Raw genomic sequence first — 19,818 nt, 5'->3', positions numbered from 1 at the left:
GGCGACGGAGATGTGAACAGAGCCGTGGTCCTTGGGCTTGATGATGCGGTTGGTTGGGCTGCAGTTGCAGGGGGGGGGGGGGGGGGGGGGGGGGGAAGAGGGGGGGGAAAGAAGGATAAGAAGGGGTAAGAGCTTAGTTGTAAAAGAAAAGGGCGAGAAAGATTGCGAAAAAAAAAGTAAAAAGTTAAATTTGAATTCACTATGTGTAGGTAACTAGCTGCGCATTACAGATATATATCACTTTTTTTTCTTCTTCCAAAGAAAAACGAGAAGACAAGGGTTTATAAAAAAAAAGCATTTGTTTAATATTTGTATAGATATATGACAAAGGAAAAAGAACGGCATTTGGGGAAAAAATAGATATAAGAAAGAGAGAGAGAGAGAGAGAGAGAGAGAGAGAGAGAGAGAGAGAGAGAGAGCAGTTCCACCATGGTTTCGAGCGAGAAGAAGATAGACATGTCATCACAATTCCAAGCAAGGAGAGAGCATAATATCAAGTTGATTTTGAAAAGCAGAGTTAGAGTACAGACTTGTGCTGAGGCCAGGGAAAGCGAATGATCTCGTTCTGATCTCAAGTAACGAAAACACCAGATACCTAGTTTGATCAAAGGAAGAGTCATATCTGCCATGGAGAGAGTGGAGATGGAGATGCATCACTCGTAAAGCTCGTGACGAATTCTGAGCTCCTCGCTGGTAACAGAGGCGGTCTTCAACAGGGCGAAAACCTCGGACCTCTGCAACACAACACTGCGAACACCGGTCTCTTCAAAGGATCTCTCTTCGATAAGGGGGACGATGACAAAATTGACAACTTTCTTGGCACCGGGCTCGAACTTGTCGTCCTCGTAGATGATGTTGCTTTCATCATTGTGAGTATCTTGACGGTACTTGGGATATGTGGCGCTAGAGTCCTGAGGAGACACAGTCATGCGAACCGCGATACTCTAAGCCTGAGCGGCAATCTCCAGTAGTTCATTGCTGGAGGAAACCAACAGAGGTTGAGGGACAAGCGAGGATATGATCTGAGCGATGCGGTCGCATAGAGCAGTGAGGCGAGGATTAATTTGGCCGAGGTTGAAGTCGGGATGATTCATCATAATTCCAGCAACGGTGGCGCGGGTCGAGTGGGCTTTGGCAAGGCCGATGTAGTCACCAGGGTGGCGGTTGGGGTGGTACCCGGAATTAGCCCATGCGGTGTGCCACTCATCAAGGAGAGAACTGTACCGTCCCTGGAGGAAGGCGGTGGAAAGGCTGTTCATGTTGAGAGTATTGTTGATGATGGCACAGCATAGGGGGACACGGAGGTCAGACTCCATCATGCCACGAATGAAGTGTATATCATTATCAATGCCAGATGCTGCGTCACGCAACTCCACGCGCCTGGGATCGTTGGGGTAGTGAGACGGTGCTTGACAAAATTTCGACTGAGTTGAACAAAGCGGACAGATCTCCTGATAGCGTTCTTGCATAGAATGAGCTGATTTACGCCAAGGATGGGCTCGTTCCTGTCACTGAAGAGATCAGACTCGCTAGTTGGAGGGCCATTGTTCTCTTGGCTAGTAGGAGGGCCGCTGCGCGATAAAGCTGGCGAAGGCGCGTACTGTAAGCCTCAGCTTTGAGTGTTGAGCCAGTTCTCGACGTGGATGAGGCGCCCGTCCATTCGATCGAGGCGATTCACGATATCCTGCTGCGACTCCTGAAGACTCTCGAACATGGCAACGATCGAAGGGTTCATTGTCTGATCCGAGTACTCGGTAGGAGGACGAGCCTGAGTACTGCTCAGGGTTGGTGGAGGGGTCTGCGTAGCATCAAAGTTAGGAGAAGCAGATGCTCCGACAGATCCTGTGTCAAATAGGGACTGCATATTGGCAATCTGCTAAACAAGACTAGCAAGCTCTGTAGACGCTGAAGTACCAGTCTCATCAGTAACGGCGGCTGTGTGGCCTGTGGGGCTGATCTGACCAGGGGATGCCATGATTGAAGGTTTGGTGAATGATATAGGAAGAGGAAAAGTATCTGGGCAGAGAGAAAGACTTATAGCGGCGGTGCCATGATCGCTGCGATGTTCCAGAAGCGAGTAGATGTCGCTCTCTAATGATTTTTCCCAGCAACTCGTGGTTGCGGACCTCGTTAGCATTGTTGTCCGTACCTTTGCACAATACCGCGGATTCGCATGGGACACAAACGAAGCAAAGCAAACAAGTTCGTGTATCAAGACAAGAACCCTGCTCTTCTACCCTACACGTCGACTGTATCCGTGTATCCTATTGTTCAACCATGACCTACTCCATAGTAAAATGTGCTGATGAATCAGCACAAGTCAGACACCATATCCTTTGAGCGATGGGCTTCCAGAGAACATGAATTGAACCCAGAGTTGCCGAACACCTTTGCTAGATGGGAAGCAAGACTGCAGATACAGCAGGAGCTGACGTCCACAGTTAGTTAAGCCTTGGCTTCCTCGTCCAGCAGCGGGATGGTTCCGCTCCTTCTCTTTGCAAGCCTGCGACGATTCTTCCTGCGTCATACTGCGAGCACAGCCAATGCAGTGCTTTGTGACAAGACTCGATTGTTGACAGGGGAGCTGCCTGCTGACATGATCTGGGCAAGCATCGTGTAGCAGTAGACACGAGGCACCCGAGGCAGGTCCGCTGGCAAGCGGCGGCCGTGAACCTCGAGTTGCTTGGATCAGTTACCTTCTCAACCAGCACCCACCGGCACGATACCGTGACACATGACTTGGAGCGCATCAATCTGTCTGTAGGATGCCATCTGCATAGAGTATTGAAAGCATACACTCCATGTCGAGCCGCGAGCAGGCACATTACTCCGCCCACGTCGATCAGAAGCTTCCGCGGCATCCTTCTGTATTCCGAACCCAGCCGTTCACTGGCAAGTACACGCGAACGGCGGTATAGACCACAGTCTCGAGCAATATCTCCCATCACCATCCGCGGAAACTATACGCTCGGGCGAAGGAAGAAACACACATGTTCTATCGAAAGTGAATCTATTGCTTGAACTCCACTGCGGCCAGATCCTTTGTGACTCCATCATTCACTCCTTGTCGGTCCGTTGCTTTATTAGGTAGGTGGGCAGGTTGCCCAAGTCGCACATCGCTTCGCCAGACGACAGTCCGCTTGTTGCTAGACTCGCACGTTGCAACAGCATCGTCGCTGCTGCATGTCTCCTTCGGCCGTATGGAGATGAAGAGATCATCTTTGGGGCTACGAGTCACACGCCATCTGTGTCGCCAGAGACAGCATATCAGAGCACCGCATAGGTGGAACTGATCAGCGGCAGGCATTCTGCTGTGACATGTATGGACGGAAGATTCCAAAAATATCACCATGGCCAAAGTACGTAGCTTTTAGCACTCCTATGTATCCGTCTAGCTGCGTTGGATTTGCAAAGCCTACTTGGGTGGACATGTACGATCTACAAAGGCTCGAACGCCTGTCGACTCTTCCATGCGAAAGTCTCTTGGCCCAAACTAGTGAGCACATAACAATGAATTTGATTACTTCCATAGCTGGCGCGATTCATGGGGCACATCTTACTGCTATCATTGCGACGCAATTTTGTCCAAGAATAATCCAAACAACAGATACGATGACAGTCGCTTAACCAGAACGTTTGACAGATCTCGGATGATCCAAGCTCGAAGCGTTGATCATTTGCACCAAAAGTTTAACTAATCACTGTAGCCGAAGGCCGAACGACCCTTGGACTCGCGACGTTCCATGATCTTCAAACAACCCCTCTTCCCACACCTTCCAGATGATCAATCTTCCATCGCAAAACTTCCACAAATCGCATTGTCAAGACAGTTGTCACCTCGCTTGGAAGAAGGTGCTTGTCCAAGCCACGAGACATGTCATTCGTCGGAAGGAATCGCGGGGAACCCATGCTAGCTTCCTGCAGATGAAACAAGCCATAGCTACAAAGCTTTTTCGACGAAACCACATCGTCAACTCCTCCTATTAATCTACTCTGTGCTTACTGGCAGGGCTTCGATAGGGCTTTGCTATTATACGGTTCTAGAGATGGTCCTGAAACGCGATGCCCTGTAGGCTGTCGGCTGGAAAGCACGTTTTCGCGTCTTGCATGGTTCGTGTCTTCCGTCAACTCCGTTCATGGGGGAGGTGAGTCTTTTCATATATAACAAAGTCCCAAGTCTCCTGGAAACACTCTCTTCTTGACATCCTGCAATCTTCGATATCTTCTTTCCACTTCTCGAACCAAAGTCAGACTGGTGCTGTCTTTGTATACCATACTCTCATTCAACCTTTGAACACACTATCCTTCATACTCAACACTTCTATTCTCCGTCAACATGAAATTCGTCACCGCTGCTGCCATCATGCTGGGTGTTGCCTCGGCCGCCCCTACTGCAACCATTGAAAAGCGCGCTCAACAGTGCGGTCAGTGGGACAGCAAGGTCACCGGCGCCTACACCCTGTACCAGGATCTCTGGGGCATCTCCGGCTACTCTGGCTCTCAATGCTCCGACATCAACAGCCTCAGCGGCAGCACCCTAAACTGGTGGACCACGTAAGTCTCGTCTCCAATTCTCAAAGACGAGCGTTCGCACACTAACGCAATCATACAGCTGGTCATGGTCTGGCGGCTCCAGCCAAGTAAAGTCCTACGCCAACGTCGTCACAAAGACCAACCCCGTCAAGATCTCCGCCATCAAATCCCTCGCCACATCCTGGAAATGGGTTCAAACCGGCTCCAACGTCGTCGCCGACGTCGCCTACGACATCTTCACGTCATCCACTGCAGGCGGAAAGAACGAATACGAAATCATGGTCTGGCTCGCTGCTCTGGGTGGTGCTGGCCCCATTTCCGCCACCGGCTCTCCCATCGCTACCGTCACTGTTGCTGGCCATAGCTGGAAGCTTTGGTACGGAAACAATGGTGTCAACGAGGTTTACTCGTTCACTCCTAATGGAAGCAATGTTGCTAGCTTCAATGGAGACTTGATGGATTTCTTTGCTTACTTGATCAAGAGTCAGGGATTCAAGGATAGCCAGTACTTGATTTCTGTTGGTGCTGGAACTGAGCCTTTCACTGGTTCTAACGCTAAGCTTACCTCTGCTTACAGCTTGGTTCCTTCTTACAAGTAGGGATCGGGTTGGTAGAGATAGGCTGTTGCGTCGACCGTGGAGAGGGTTATTGGATCATCTATGAGAGCATTTATTCTCGGACGAGCTGTCCTTCAACATATCCAGTGGCATGATACTGCTGTCAAAGATACATATCCTGCTTTTTCGAATATCAAATCCTGCGTCTCTTAGATCCAATACTATGAAGACAGCATATAGCCTTGAAGCAAAACCTCCTCCAAAAACATGATCAATATCGAGATCCGAAAGTACCCAGGCACGGATGATGAATTACTCTCATGCCAGAAAAGATGTGACCGGCGTTATTCTCGGATGTGACACCTTCCAATCAACCTCTTCATCCTATCACAAACTCCTCCATCTGAGCAGCCCTTCACGCCAGCATAAAATGTCGGTAAATCACCCAACCTCATCGTCACAATTTCAATCTCCCTCCCCATCCCCTCCTTCATCTTAATACCCCCTTAACTCTCATCCTCAATCATCTCCCCCTCTGCATCACGAAAAGAATTACAAGATCCGAGAATCTCTCTTCTCCCCCCAAAGCCAGCCCAGCCCAGCCCACCTTCTGGATATAGATTTATACTTTTGCTTCCATCAACACCGTTATGTGTAAAACGTCTCTTTAACGAGTCACACAGTATTGCCGTTGGAAACTCTGATGGGTCTGGCTTTTTGCTTTTTGCCACATGTGGGTGTTTCAATCCCCTGGTATGTCATTTTGCGCGTGGCCTTAACTCATGGGAATGTCGTCTGTTGGTGGAGCTTTGGGTGAGGATCGCAATGGAGGTTTAGGTCGAGGGGGGTGTGAGTCAGAAGTGCTTCGGCTATGAGGCAGGGGGAGATTTGTGAGATTGCGAGGATACGATGTGGAAAGATGGTACGAGGGCTAGTATGGCATATGGCACATGGTACAGAAAGAGGCGTATGGCCAGGATCTGGGCATAAGAGAGACGGCGTATGCCTGGACCTCGAAAGGGAGGTTGCATGACCAGAATTTGCATATCGCCACGAGGACGTACGACCAGAAGTTCAGACTTCGAATGTGTGACAGTCGGACTAATGGACAAAATGAGGAATGATGTGAGACTGAGTTGTGGAGGTGAGAAAGAAGTGCAGTTACTTCGAATGTGGTCTTGAATAGGGTACAAAAGGGTGTATGTACATTTTGTGCTCGACGTAGCAAGCTGTTACGAGGTTCATGGTCGTGGCAAGAGGGGTATCAGAGAAATACGAAAGTATGATCAAAGAAAGGAAGGGAAAAAGATATGCGCAAGTGCCGCTGATCGCTAAGAATGCAGAAAGATGAATCAGGGGATCCGATCAGAATGATTGTGTCTGTAGTCTGACAGATGTTCTGATGTGGACTTCTTTGGGGAAATTGTTTTCCAAATCCCTGAGAGCGAATTGTTCCCACTCGGTGTTGTTTGTGGTCAGGCAGAAAGAGTCGGACTGTGAGGTCGGCTTTCCGATGAGTGTGGCGATACTGGTAGTGTGACTCTTCTTTCTGCCATTGAACATGTTGGACGCCGAGTGGAAGGATGAGGTGCCGTCAAAGACCACGTCCTTGTCGAATTCATCCCAAGACATGCTGGGGGGGATGCAGTCGCCGCCGCCTGGCTGATGAGGCGACGTCTTCGATCTTGTGAAACGAGCCTTTTGTGTCGAGCACCAGGAACAAACGAGAGTCCAGAGTGGTCGGAGTGAGGGTACGCAAGCACACAACTGCAAGATACGTTAGCAAGGGCATGTGGCCTGATCAGACTTCTGAAATACATACGAGACCAACGTAAATCTCGACATCAGCACAGATCCACAAAGGTAGTGCTCCCCATGTGATGTCATTGGTACCGATGAAAGCTCGGTACACATATACTTCTCGGACGATACCAGCAGCTGTAGCGATCGTCCCTAAAGAAAGCAACACAGTGGCTGCCATCCTCTGCTTAAAGACCACATTCAAGCGCGCAACGATTGGCAATGGAAGGACATTGACGATGAAGTCAACTGTTGTAAGCAAGGCTCCAACTGTGGTGATGGAAACGCCTTCGTTCAAACAGTGGGCATCACCTCTCATGTCCAATGTCCAAGCGGCTCGGACAGGCCTGTATATTGTCAGGCATGTGCACACGAGACGATTCTGTCATCACTTACCAGCACTGGAATACCGATACGAAGACGCCGACGAGACACAGAGCGAAATTCAGACCCATCACTCCATAGATGACTCGTCGGATCGGCTTCTCGGCAAGGTCTTTGATAAGCCACAGATAGAACAGCAACAGAGCTGTCCGCACAAAGGTGCTACTCACGACGAACAATATCTTTGTGGCGATATACGCTTTGGCGGAGGTCGTTAGTACGTCTGCAGGAATGCTCCATATATGTCGATCCCATCCATAATGTGCCTAGATATCGCGTTAGTGATCCTATTGGTGCTCATGAGCGACACTAGATACATACCATTGCCACATTCACAGTCGCACCGAATCCTACTGCAAAAATCTAGAATGGATTCCATAAGCCAAAGTTGAACATGTCTCAAACATTGAACATGGTCCACATACGAGCGCAAGTGCGATGAACAGGTCATCCCACCAAAGTCCGCGCTTGGATCCCAGTCGCATCCGACAGTAGAATCGCGCCGCCACGACCACAAATGCAAGACCCATGAGAATGTCATTGCCGTAGATGTAGCCCTTGGCTCGATTTGAGAGACCATCCCGGTCCTGTAAAGGAGCCATCACCAGATCCACCAGACACACGGCCGTAAGTTTCCAGATCCAGCGGTGTGGTGCGTCTGTGCACTGTAGAGGGGGCCGGTTTGGTAGTGGTAGTTTCCCGGGCAGTGTAAAAAGTCGCGTCGCGTGTCGGAAACCTAGAGGAAGCTACTGCACGAGGAATGCAGGCGGGGAGTTTATTATACTTGAGTAACCTCCATGGTTTTTTAAGGTGTATTGGGACCTGGAGCTGTCTCAGTAGTAGATGCGTGGCACCAACGTAGAGTGCGTACCTACAACGTGGATTCGCGCTGCGATGCCTATTTTGACAGCTGCGACATTCAGCTCTGCAGCAATATAACGACTCTTCGGGCCAACATTGTCTCGGTCAGAACGGGTGTTGCGATGAACGGGTGCTCATCAGGACCTCTGGCTTGATGATTTGCTCGGCATCTCGAACAGCCTAACGGTTGTATTGAGCGGGTCACCGTCTTTTGCGAGTCCGGTGATAGAACGCCCAGGGCACGATCGAACGGCCACGAGGCTTTGCAGATGAAATATTCGAGGCGAGCAATTAGACTGCTCTCACCAAAAGCCAGTCGAGTTGTGGTGGGAAGAACCCTCTGTCATGTCTGTCGATTACGACAACGGGCGCGGCAGCTCAGTCGGAAAAGTCCTTACCCTGTGGGTCTTGCTTTATCAATGTCTCGCAGAGGACGTCCTGCCGTCATCTCAAACAATAGTCACCTCGCGTACAGGCCTCAGGTCTCAACATGGCTTGATGAGGTGAACACACTTTTCGTGTATTCTTACGGACTCGCAAGTGGTTTGGCCAAGTATACGAACCATGGCGGCGTCGACGTGGTAAGACTTACATACTGGGTCGGCAAAGAATCCTTCTACCAGCGGCGGAGGAAAATCGACCACAAGGCCGATAAAAATGTCTCGGGTCTCGAAGGGCAGGTCTTGTTGAGCACATAGAATGAGATGTTCAGTGCCAAGCGCCTTCCAGATCCGACTTTCCGAGTGCGGTAGGAGCCGATCCGGACAACCCGTGCACGCCCAGACTATACGTCCGTATCGACAACGTCTTCTTATGTCAATCAAAGCATGTTCTTGATGATCACTCATCGCATCTGTATCGACAACGAAGAACGCCGCTGGAGTCATCACTTTGCTTTACTCGAGAACGGCAGGTGCGAGGCACTTGTGAGACTTGTGCATGATGAATCCTGCCAGACTGGAAAACGGGTGTTGCGTCTCGGTCGGCACTGTGATTTCATTGTCAACGGCCACACGCGATGACGGTTCCTGCTTCTTTCCCACGAGGAAGACCCAGAACACGATCGCTGGCAAGCGGTTGCGTCTCCCTTTGTAAGCCGGCCTCCCGCCCAAAGGGGCGCTTCTACACGACGGTGGTGGCTTTTAGGTCGAAGTTTCTGAGGCAAACGTTGGACTCCATGTATCCGTTGCAATATTGTGAATCACTCTGCGACAATGGACTGTGGTAAGTCTTTTATGGAGCGTCGCTTGCTGTTAGCTGCTGCGAGCCTCTTCTTCTCGCTTTTCACGCGCGTCCGTGAATGGTCTTCTTTTCACTCCAACATATTTGCAGCCTGAGGAGGAAGTCAGGCGCCAACCACTCGGATAGTCACTAACCTGTTTACGCCCGGTGCACGGTTCCCATGACCCTGCATTCAACTGATCGCAAGCCTCTCGCAACCGGCCGCTCCCAGGCTCAAGGTAAACAAGGCTTCGGGAACGCGCGACCGCCCTAGAACTATACCAACTCCCTAGCGAAGGCCGGTGTTGTGTACTGACCCATGCCTGGATAGAATTGTCTCCACATCATCCCTCTCGAGTCATTGGGCCTCGGTCGCATGCGATTTTGGTAGGTCAAAGGACGCGCGACGCGACTAAGATTTTTTCCATGTCTGATGGACTAGCAGGCCGCAGTGCTATGACGTGACTCCAAACCGTCCGGATACTCGACCATCACTCTCCATGTGGATCGAAAAGTCTCGCGCATTTCCTGGCACTGGTCTTGTTATCTTATCATGATACGAATGCTCGAAAAACCTTCGGACGCTTGGTCATGCGGTATGATCGCTGGAAATTACTCGGAGCATCGCAAAATGTGGTGATGAGCCGTCAAGTCCATTGGTCAGGAGTGTCGCAACTACGTACGAGGAGCGCCGCTAAGCCGCATTCGCAGTCCAACCGTCTGCAACCTCACCTTGAAACTTCACGCCTTTCATGCATGCAAAGGAGCTACTCATGCATGTCACGCCCTGGCCAAGTGCTATTCGTACACCATCCCAAACAATCACTCGGTATACCATCGCCCCTGCGCCATCGCGCAAACACTGCCCTATGCGAGACAGATCTAGGTTGCCGCATCCTCCGGCTCTATCACGCCCTCGATGCTGCATTGACGGTACGCTATCTTGTTCTTTCGGCTTCTTCGCCATGAGCCTAGTAGACGATCTTGAGGGTGAGTGGCAGTATCGTTGATATATAATGAGCTGGTCCGGAGGTTGGTGCTCAGGAGAGAACTCAGAGATCATCCATTTTTGAGTTTGAGCACATTCGTTCCTTCTGCAAAAATGCCTATCCTTGTTTCCTCTCTCTTGGGCACCGCTGTGGGTTCTGCAGTAGTCTACTTCACATCACCCACACTTGCTGGTGTTCTTGCCGGATCGGCACTTAACTGGATCACGATTCACTCCTTGGCAATTGACGCTCTCTTCGCTATTTTGATCTGCTTCTTTATCCTCTGCTATCTGGAGACAAAGTGGATCGCTGTCAACCAATCTTTCCCATACACATTCCACCTCAAGAACAATCTCGGAAAATCTTCTTTCGACTTCCAGTTGGTTGTGTTCGAGCTCTGGCACACCAACAAGCTGAACAGATATGGCCACATGGTCTGCTTGTTCTGTGAACAATTTCTCTGGCTGTACATTATCAGGATCACTTTCGGTATCTCCGGTCTAGCATTGACCAATGTCGCTCTGGGTATGCAAGCATTCTCTTTCGGAGATCTCAGACTCGGCTTTGGATCCGCTGCTTTCAATGCTGCTTACTCATTGCTCGGCATGTGGGCCTTTGATGGTTTCGCGCCAGTAGCGGCGATCGACATCTGTAAGATTGCCCTTTTCTGGGTTGTTGTTGTGCGCACTGCCGTACATGCCGCCGAGCCTCTTCCCCCAGTCTACGACAGTGAGACAGACTCCTTCGGTGAGACATGGGGTGATGATGGGTATCACTTAATCTTCAGGAAGCCTTTCTCAGCTCTGTGGCTGTTCATTCTTGGCATCGTCTCTGAGCTTGCTTCTGGCGTGCCTGGACGTCTGTTCGGCACTGCACTCTACAAGGCCCTGTACCGTGCTGGCGGCTTTCGCAGCAGCACACTCAAGGGCGTAGACACCGCCAGAGAGGAGGCCTTGTCGACATTGAAGAATGGCTGGGCCTCGAATGAGATGCTCGCGCCGTACTTCCTCAAGTCCTCGTCTGTCGTCATCACAGAGAAGCTCCCTCTGGAGTGCTGATCGCACGGTATTTGACTCTAGTCGACTTGGTCCCTTCCTTTCTTCCTTTTTCCTTTCTTTCTTTCTTCCTTTCGTTACATCTATTATTTCTCGGAAAACAGCGTGGTGTTTGGCTTTAGATGGTTATTAGATTCTGCTTGATGTGGCGTTCTTTTCTTTTGGCTCACTTTTTTCTCCTTTTTTCTTCCTTTGCTTCGAATACCCAGATGCGATCATTTCATAGAAGAGTTTGGTGATTATAGTTTTTTCAGTCCACAATCCAGCAATGCTTTCGCTTTCTCCTCATTACCCAATGTTTGTCAAGATCTTGGTTTGACAGAACCATAAAGGAGCATGTTGTCGTCGGTAATGGACAACCACGGTCCGTCCCGCACGCCTTCCGTTCCACATACATTTCTTCAGCTGGCGTCTGAAAGCCATCGCTGATTGTGACCACATTTGACAGGCTGACGACCCCTGGAAAGTCGACCTGTAGCTCGAGCTGAGATTGCAAGGGCCATGAGTTCGCCCGGAGCTTTGTCGCGGACCGCACGACCGGGATCTACAGGTTAGAGTAAGCGACAAACTTGACTGATCTTTTCGGCCGAGTAGTCGCTGTATCAACCCCGGTACACAACTTGGTTTGAAAGGTCCAATTCCTGATACTATGTCATGAAGAATGTATCTTTGGCACATCACGAGTCGTTTGCGAATGACCGCACCTTACCGCCGCTGCACAAGATGAGAGTCATAAGTCAAGCGACTTACACTTCCTTTCTCTTAGCTACACGAATCGGCAAGACATCCTTACACCCAATCCCGCTTCGATTCGGCAACGGGTTGGACGCAACCAATAGGCCGTTTTAGCACCTCCTGTTCAACACCTTGACAGGAGCGTTTCTCGAGCTCTAAGTGGCTAGTCGATCAAGTGGCGAGGGTTGAGGTGTTCAAGGCGTACACCATGGTGTTAGAGCCGTACAGGAGCTCAATTCGGCTAGTCTGAGGCATAGTTCAGCTAGCTCGGCGGCTAGCTAAGCTCCGAGGTTGCAGAGGCCTCTAAGCTCTGAGTTCGTAGCGTAGCTATCTGTATACACCTCGTTGTTAGCATGAATACTTAGGGCTCTTATCTACCGGCAAGCGAGTGGAGCAATAGTTAGTCCAGTCAGCAGTCGTTACCGTCGATAGATGCCCTCGGCCTTGCTTCGCTAACTCAATCTAGCGCCCCCTAGAGCGCTTAGAGCGCTTAGAGCCAGCAGAGCCAGCAGAGCGCTTAAAGTTCTTAAAGGTCTCGCGGAACTAGTCGTATAAGAGGTGGTAGAGGCAGCAGAGGTCCGCGTAGCGTAGCTGACTATAATTAATCCGGCCGCCACTAGACTAAGCAGCGCAACAAGGATCTTCTCGACATCCTTTAGATCTATACGCCGGCGTATAACCGCATCCCGAACTCGAACTAGTTTCGTCGTATCTAGAAGCACTAGAAGCAGAAGACTGGCTATAACTACGCGTCGATAAAGAGGAGGATCTAGAGCATAGTTGACGAGCGCCGGCGCGCATAGCGGCTAAGGACGGAGACCTCTAGAACTAAGAATGAGACTAACTATACAGTTAGCATAGATCGGTTTATAAGAGAGGTGTAGGATCGTGCTGCTGAAGAGAACTTAGCAGCAGCGCTTAGCGTAGAGGCTTAGCGACGACAGAGCCGTCGAACTAAGCGTGATCGAGAGCGTATAACTGCTCGAGGCGCTTAGTAGCGCTCACTTAATGACGAGAGCGACGAGGACGCTACTTCAGCTGCTGATGTTAACGACTTCGATACGCAGAGCGTTAACTTAGAGCCAGTAATTAATGTTAATGTCGAAGTAAGTGACAGCGCTGCGCGTAGAGGCCGAGGTATAGCAAGTTTAGTTAGTTCGCTAACGCAGCGTCGTCGCCGAGGTGGCAGCTATAGCTTAAGTAATAGCTTAGTAACGATACCTTCGTAGGAAGAGCTATTAGTTAACCTTATAGCTATCGCTAATCGCGCCTTTCTAGCAGCTGCAGCGCTAACTTAAATAGCTCCTATAGCAGAGATTGCAGAGCTTAGAACTAAGGTTACTTAGCTTAAGGCATCGATACAACGACAAGAGGCTATGCTCGCTTAGCTACTGCGCTAGTAACAGCCAGTACTAGCGCAAGTTAAGCCGCTCTATTATACGCCTTATTAGCTGAACTAGTTCGTACCGAACGCTTAGAACTGGTAAAATTCATAGCTATCTATAGCTCTATTAAAAGGTATTGCTTAGGAGATGGCGGAGAGCATAAAAAGCGAATCGACGACTGACTCTAGCTACTAGTATAGGTATATAAGTTCGTTATTAGTATAGNAACACGGTAGAAGCTAGCTACCGCTTNATTTCTAAGGTTAAGGCCTTTAGTAAATGCTGTATATGTCTATAAGGACTNAGTTCGACTAAAGGCATGCTTAACTGCTATTCGGACCTTTAATAGACGCCTNTTAAAGGCTCTCTGTTTAGCGGTAAGGTATCGGAAGCTATACTAATGCTTATACGGCGCTATAACTCTAGGGTNGTTGCTATACGNAAGGTCTCTATATANATAATAGCGCTCGCCCTTAAGTAGCTTATTAAGCTTCGAAGGCACTATTAAGCTCTGCTATATAGACTAGTCGTTGTCGCGGCTATAATAAGGACCTATAAGCGAACTAATAAGGCCATCTAGTGTAACAATTGCCTAATACTTAAAGCTATAGCTATAGTAATGGCTAGAGAAGTAGTCTCGCTAACGGCGCTAAGGTCGATTAAAGCCTCTAAAAGTACCGTCNACAAAACCCTATATACTAACTCTACCTCCTCGCCGGCGTATACACTTAGCGTACTCTTAAATTCGCTTAAGACGTAGCCGAGGATGCCACTTAAGCAGCTGTCGGTGCTCTCTATTAAGGAATTCAATAGTATCGCTAAATACCGTGCTTAGATAGCTACGGCAGCGACTAAAGTGGTCGTAGAGCACCGTCTAGTCGTTCGGAAAGTGGAGGCGAGTGTAGGTAACTGCTATAGCGAAGTATAGCGACGGTGGATTCAGTCGGTTGTTAAACTCGAGAGTATCAAGCTTTAGGAGCTGCGTCAACTTAACTACTTCATCCCTGCTAAAGCGACAGAAGAACTTAAATTTATCGGTAGGCCAGCTATTAAGCTGCCAGTCGAAGTAGTTATATAGTAGAGGGGCTCGGTAGATGGTACGCCGAGAACGACGGCGCTAGCAGAGAATAACAGCGACTATTAGTATAAAGAGGAAGCGACGACGGAGCTCATCTATAGCTGCTGTATACTAGAGGTTAGCAGTAGTAGTGGCAGCAGTGATGATAACGACGACGAGATGGAGGGGTTGTATACGCTAGTACTACTAGCTGCTGGCGCTAGCAGAGCTGATACTATAGCTCTAAGGCCTCGGAAGTGGCGTATACTTGCTTGCTTATTCAAGCTGTATGGTATTGAACAGGAGGTGCTAAAACGGCCTAATCCACCAGTTTCAGCCTAACCTGTCAGCTTTGGCGCTCAGCTTAGATGCTTCGACCACATGACTAACACCTGCAACATCATCGGCTACTCACAGAGACCCCACACACAGCGTGGTCAGTGATCTGCTATGAGTCGCTGAAAATCTCAATGAGCCAAAATCATCCTCTACGTGACCGGAATTCGTCGTTGCTAGGACGACCCTGCTCTGACGCTCGTACCAGATATGGACTCGCTTGACAGCGAGCTATCGTGCTCACAGCTCCTTGCACCACACATCGACTCGCTACCAACGGAACATGGAAGATGGTCTATGTCATTGTCTCGCGACGCAGCCGCTGGAAAACTTGGTACATCCAGCGAAGCGAAGTCAGAGAATGAATTCATGAGTTGACAGGCTCAAGATGATCGATTTTCCCGCCTTGACCAACACAAAAGCCTTCTAAGTTCTGCTCTTAGATCGTCCACAATCTGTTTCTGACTGTCCTTGCCCTCCACTCACTCTCGCAACTCTGAAATCGATTTTCAAGATAGCGCTCTCGTACCCTGCTGCGGCCTTCGACCCTTGTCCAACTTTCTGCGTCACAACTGCTCTTGCAGATCTCGCAAGTCTTCTCTGGCCTTGAGTGCTGATGTAAGCTTGTACGCGCTCGAGAGTTGGTGGGAGCCACTCTGAGCCATCGAACATCCTGATCATGTTCTTGTGTGTTCGTGGCTTGACTCTGCGTTGGCTCAAGTCACATACAGATGTTTTTGTTGTTGTGGTGGGAGAAGTCGGAGTTGAAAAGAAGACGCTACTCGGAGGCGTTGTATCGAGCGAGGAGAACTCCGTGAATGTTGACGTGGAGCAGATGGATATTGCGTCTGGGCTAGCAAGCTGTTCGGAGGCAGGTTTATCATCGTACTCGGTGAGTTCTGTCAAGGAAGATATTGTTGAGCACCCGAATGGACTTGATGACCTGAGAGACTTTGACGCTTCTATGAAGTCAGTCAATCTCGACGACGAGCCTGGGGTTGGTGAGCTGGGCAGATGATGCGTTCTTCCCTCGTCCGTGAACTCTGTCAAAGTCGAGACAGAACTACCCGAAGAATATGGGTAGGAAGACTGCTCTCGACTGGCATTGGGAGCAATCGCTAGATACGCCGTGAGTCCAGGCTCGATATGCTGGCCCAATAACTCCTGTGAAATCTCAGACAGCTCAGTAAATTCTGTCGACCTCGAAGAAGTCGATCTCGGCGGCGATGGCACATCGGTCAAAGCTGGTATGCAAGTGCTGTGAACCTTCTCATTCACAAGAGACGGCATTCTTCGCTCTATATCATCGATAAACATCTCTGCTTCTCGTCAGCACAGTATCCTCACGACCATCCAGCGTCCACGAGTTTCATTGACGCTTTAGCTGAGGTGAAATCGAGATACTCACGCCAGAACATCCCACAAATCGAGCAATTCGGCATACCGCACGGCTGCTTCTTCCTTCCCGTCCCCACACGCTTGAAAGAGATTACCATATATTCATTGCGATGGGAAAGCACTTTTCTCGCCCTCAATTTGCACTCTGCGACGACACCATTGTCTACTGGCTGACGTTCGTCAAGTGTTCGGAGTAGGCTACGAACATTCATTTTCTTTTTCACAATCTCATTGTTAGGAGCTGAGGTGACAGCCCTCCGACTAAAATTTCGAGAATCATGTGTGATGTTGTAAATATCCGAATGCAGTGACCGGATTCGTGGTGATGGTTTGGGCATTGGCGGAAGTTAAGGAATGTTCGCTTCCGGAAACTTTGGGCTGACAAAGAAAAAGTTATCGACGAGCGATCAGTTGGCTTTGCGATGCTTTAGATGTGATGAAGAGGCTTGTGGGAAACTGTCGCTGTATATGATGTCTTTGTTATGATTGTCAAGCACCACGGAGGTTGACCTCTTTGTTCTGTATAATGTACATCCCATGAACAGCCGCGACTAGCAAACGGCTTATCAAAAGAAAGAGTGATCTCCTGAATGCACCAATGAATTTATCCTTCTTCAAGACATCGACGGAGAATTGAGATTCTATGCTCTCTCCATGGACAAATCATTCAATCAAAACAACACCATGCCTTTTCACAACTAAACAAATCATGAAGACTCGATGTTAGAGTCACAAAACGCAAGTGCTAGATCGCATGAAGTCATATGCAAGCAAGCAAGTTACGAACGCCGCAAAATCACTACATAATCCGCCAGCCTATCACTCAGTGACATACTAAACAAATCTTGAACATCCTCTTATTGGATCAGCTCGTCAGCTCCCTCATCGTGCGGAACGACTTATACTACTCTAAAGCTATCTGGCCGCCCGCGTCGTGGACCGGGTAAGAGCACCGAGAGCAACGTACGACGTCCATGACCGGTCACGTCTATTGAGACTCTCCATCAACATGGTGAGAGGGGTATATGAGATTATGTGAAGGCATGGAGGAAGGAGCAAGGGGTAACAGGGAGAGTGGAAGCTTTTGTATGGAGTGTGTTTGTTGGTGACCTGATAGTTGATCTGACTAAAAGCTGCCTGGAAAAGCAATGGAACTCCTGGAAGCCTTCAATAGTTCTCCCTATTGTATGCGTCGCTATACTGTCTGCCATGAACGCCGTTGCTACAAGTCAATCAGGCAATCACATTCAATATTCAGGGGGAAAGACTTACCACGACTGAATGCAAAGAAAAGAAAGGGAAGTTGGTACATCATCGTGTGTCGAAGATCTGGTGATCGTGTTGTAGCGGACCTTCTACTCTGGCCGCGATACATCCAAGAAAGTGGCTTCCGTGTTCGAATATTTCACATAGCAGGATGAACAGGAGCCATCATGTAGACCCCCAAAGCCTTCCAGAAGATGGGAGGAGGAGGAGGGTGAGGATCAGGAGTAGGGGGATGAGGAACAGGCTCAGGCTTAGGAACGAAGACACCAGTAACAGGCTCGGAGACAGGAAGCTCAGGGGTAGGAACAGGCTTGGGGATGAGGGCGAGACTCCAGGCGATGGGAGGTGCGAGAAAGTAGAAGGCGGGAGCGGTGAAGGGGTGGAAGCCGGCATGGTGATTGGTGACCGTGTTGTTGATGGTGTTGTGGGCGACAGCAAAGATAGATGGCATGGTCTACTTGTTGGTGATACCGCCAGTAGTGTTGTGGTCTTCGTTATTGTTGTTCTTGTTATCGCTGGTGACAGTCTTGGTCTGGGGATCTGACTCAACGACAGTGATCATGGTCGAGAACATGGCTAGTGGCAGTGAGCGCATGTTTAGATTCACAAGACGCACGAACGATACCTGCGTTGATCTTGGATCGAATTACGCGTAGGACAGATATGTGGAAGGGGACTCGCAGCATATACGACTATACGCGAGTGGATAATGTGTTGATCTTGACGATATCTTGATAGAAGTGGAAGTCTTGACCAGATCGCGAAGGTGATGTGTTGATCAGTGATAGACGTGATCTGCTGCGCACAGAGATCAAGGTGGATTCACTGTTGTTGTGAAGGCTGGAGTCTAGGACTAGTCCCGTTTAGGGAAGTAAAGCACGAGGTCACTGGTCATGATACATCAACTCGCCGGTCTCGAGGCACGATACAATGCTTCCATCTCACGAGCAGCATTTAGCTAGATGGACCTTCCAAAAACTTCGAGACCTGCTTCCCGGAGAGACTTGGTAGTATGCTCTTTGGCAACATTTTACTACATAGCATATCACTAGATTCAGATATCTGTCTTGATAGATAGTCAAGCAAGAGTTGGACGATATAACCAAAAGTATGTTGAAGGCTGATCTGATATCAACACTGCTGAGTCCATCATGAGTCTTACATAGAGGTTGGAGATGGAATTCATTATTCGTAACTACGTTTGAAATGTGGACTGATTCGACGCCACATGAGATATAGAAGTTTCGCACTTGAACTGATCAACAGTGAAGAGCGCGACACCCCTCAATGATACGTTACAGTGAGAGCTTGTGCTCACTAACTCGATGCTTACGACATCCGGGTGACCTTCTTGGTCTTAGCATCTGCCATAGCTCTGGCAGTCTTGTAGCACTTGCCGTACTGATAGTATCTGAGGACTTTAGGCTTGATCTCATCATGATCTTCTGCTCTCAACATACCACGACTATCCTTTGAGTTGATTAGTCTCCGGGCTTCACGCCCGAATTTATTTCTTGTATAGCCGTCAGGCCAGATCAAAGCGTCTTCAGCGGCTTGTTTCTGCGCCTTCTGAAGCCTTAGAGCAGCTCTTTTCTGTCTTCTAAAAACGTTGCGTTGTCTTCGACTGAAATACTCAGGGGTAGGGGGCTCGCGGATATCGTCATCGTCGACATTGACGAGAGGTGTCGATGAGGTGGCTGGAAGTTCAAGGGTGAAAGATCCGTGGGTTGCGGTTTGAAATACTGGAGTGGAAGGAGCTACGGGTGTAGATGAGGTTCTTGGGGTGGAAGGAGCTAAGGGTGTAGATGAGGTTCTTGGGGTGGAAGGAACTTTCGGCGTACCTGCGCCGCTTGGAGCTTTAGTGCTGTCGTTGTTCATCTTGCGTCGCCAGGACTTTTCTTCTCTACTGACTCAGACCAGCGTTGAAATGGAAATTCGAACACTTATAAATGTCCTGTCATGCTCCACTGGAACAAGGGGCGGCCTTTTGCGAGATCGAAGCGACAATGCAATGCAGAATTCGGTCAAAATCAAGCCCGAGAAAGCAACAAAGAGAACAAAGAACTACTCTGGGCTTGCTTTGTCAACGCTCTGCGATGTCTTTGTGAAGCAACCAGATTCCAGCAGAGAATGACCAGCTATTTGTCCTTGAATGCTCAGACGATGATTCGACGGGCGCTGCTCCAATCGAGGCTCAATCAATCAACGCTTCTGCGAACGGCGACAAGTCTTTGTTTGTCG

At 49.4% G+C, this 19,818-nt stretch overlaps 9 protein-coding genes across 9 annotated transcripts; 3 read left to right on the top strand and 6 right to left on the bottom strand.

Moving 5' to 3' along the window:
- On the top strand, positions 1-259 carry AUEXF2481DRAFT_570619 (uncharacterized protein). Its single transcript, XM_013483490.1, has one exon. The coding sequence runs from the start codon at positions 41-43 to the stop codon at positions 215-217; it is 177 nt and encodes a 58-aa protein (XP_013338944.1). The 5' UTR covers positions 1-40; the 3' UTR covers positions 218-259.
- A 394-nt stretch (positions 260-653) lies between these two features.
- Positions 654-1,864, bottom strand: AUEXF2481DRAFT_33995 (uncharacterized protein; the record flags this gene model as incomplete). Its single annotated transcript, XM_013483459.1, has 3 exons — positions 654-944; positions 990-1,505; positions 1,679-1,864. 3 exons carry the CDS (start codon positions 1,862-1,864, stop codon positions 654-656), a joined length of 993 nt encoding a protein of 330 aa, XP_013338913.1.
- A 425-nt stretch (positions 1,865-2,289) lies between these two features.
- Positions 2,290-3,134, bottom strand: AUEXF2481DRAFT_570622 (uncharacterized protein). The gene has a single exon (XM_013483489.1). It carries the CDS (start codon positions 2,949-2,951, stop codon positions 2,442-2,444), a length of 510 nt encoding a protein of 169 aa, XP_013338943.1. The 5' UTR covers positions 2,952-3,134; the 3' UTR covers positions 2,290-2,441.
- Positions 3,135-4,336: 1,202 nt separating this feature from the next.
- Positions 4,337-5,132, top strand: AUEXF2481DRAFT_9459 (glycoside hydrolase family 12 protein; the record flags this gene model as incomplete). The annotated part of the gene is made up of 2 exons (XM_013483447.1): positions 4,337-4,554; positions 4,613-5,132. The coding sequence occupies 2 exons, from the start codon at positions 4,337-4,339 to the stop codon at positions 5,130-5,132; spliced, it is 738 nt and encodes a 245-aa protein (XP_013338901.1).
- A 1,759-nt stretch (positions 5,133-6,891) lies between these two features.
- On the bottom strand, positions 6,892-8,129 carry AUEXF2481DRAFT_704359 (uncharacterized protein; the record flags this gene model as incomplete). Its single annotated transcript, XM_013483488.1, has 4 exons — positions 7,700-8,129; positions 7,596-7,637; positions 7,287-7,540; positions 6,892-7,237 (listed from the first exon to the last, which is right to left on the bottom strand). Exons 1-4 carry the CDS (start codon positions 7,874-7,876, stop codon positions 6,892-6,894), a joined length of 819 nt encoding a protein of 272 aa, XP_013338942.1. The 5' UTR covers positions 7,877-8,129.
- A 2,329-nt stretch (positions 8,130-10,458) lies between these two features.
- Positions 10,459-11,403, top strand: AUEXF2481DRAFT_71357 (uncharacterized protein; the record flags this gene model as incomplete). The annotated part of the gene is made up of 1 exon (XM_013483466.1): positions 10,459-11,403. One exon carries the CDS (start codon positions 10,459-10,461, stop codon positions 11,401-11,403), a length of 945 nt encoding a protein of 314 aa, XP_013338920.1.
- Positions 11,404-15,238: 3,835 nt separating this feature from the next.
- AUEXF2481DRAFT_570443 (uncharacterized protein) lies at positions 15,239-16,515 on the bottom strand. Its single transcript, XM_013483487.1, has one exon. The coding sequence runs from the start codon at positions 16,228-16,230 to the stop codon at positions 15,340-15,342; it is 891 nt and encodes a 296-aa protein (XP_013338941.1). The 5' UTR covers positions 16,231-16,515; the 3' UTR covers positions 15,239-15,339.
- A 1,201-nt stretch (positions 16,516-17,716) lies between these two features.
- Positions 17,717-18,028, bottom strand: AUEXF2481DRAFT_33990 (uncharacterized protein; the record flags this gene model as incomplete). The annotated part of the gene is made up of 1 exon (XM_013483458.1): positions 17,717-18,028. The coding sequence occupies one exon, from the start codon at positions 18,026-18,028 to the stop codon at positions 17,717-17,719; it is 312 nt and encodes a 103-aa protein (XP_013338912.1).
- A 1,181-nt stretch (positions 18,029-19,209) lies between these two features.
- Positions 19,210-19,434, bottom strand: AUEXF2481DRAFT_54164 (uncharacterized protein; the record flags this gene model as incomplete). The annotated part of the gene is made up of 1 exon (XM_013483463.1): positions 19,210-19,434. A coding segment is annotated over one exon (225 nt), but the record flags the coding sequence as incomplete, so codon positions are not given.
- Between the last annotated feature and the right edge of the window lie 384 nt (positions 19,435-19,818).

Source organism: Aureobasidium subglaciale (genome assembly GCF_000721755.1).
Source record: "Aureobasidium subglaciale EXF-2481 unplaced genomic scaffold scaffold_42, whole genome shotgun sequence".
NCBI classification, from domain to species: domain Eukaryota; kingdom Fungi; phylum Ascomycota; class Dothideomycetes; order Dothideales; family Saccotheciaceae; genus Aureobasidium; species Aureobasidium subglaciale.
Note: the sequence above shows the minus strand (reverse complement) of the source record. Positions and strands in the feature narration are given on the sequence as shown.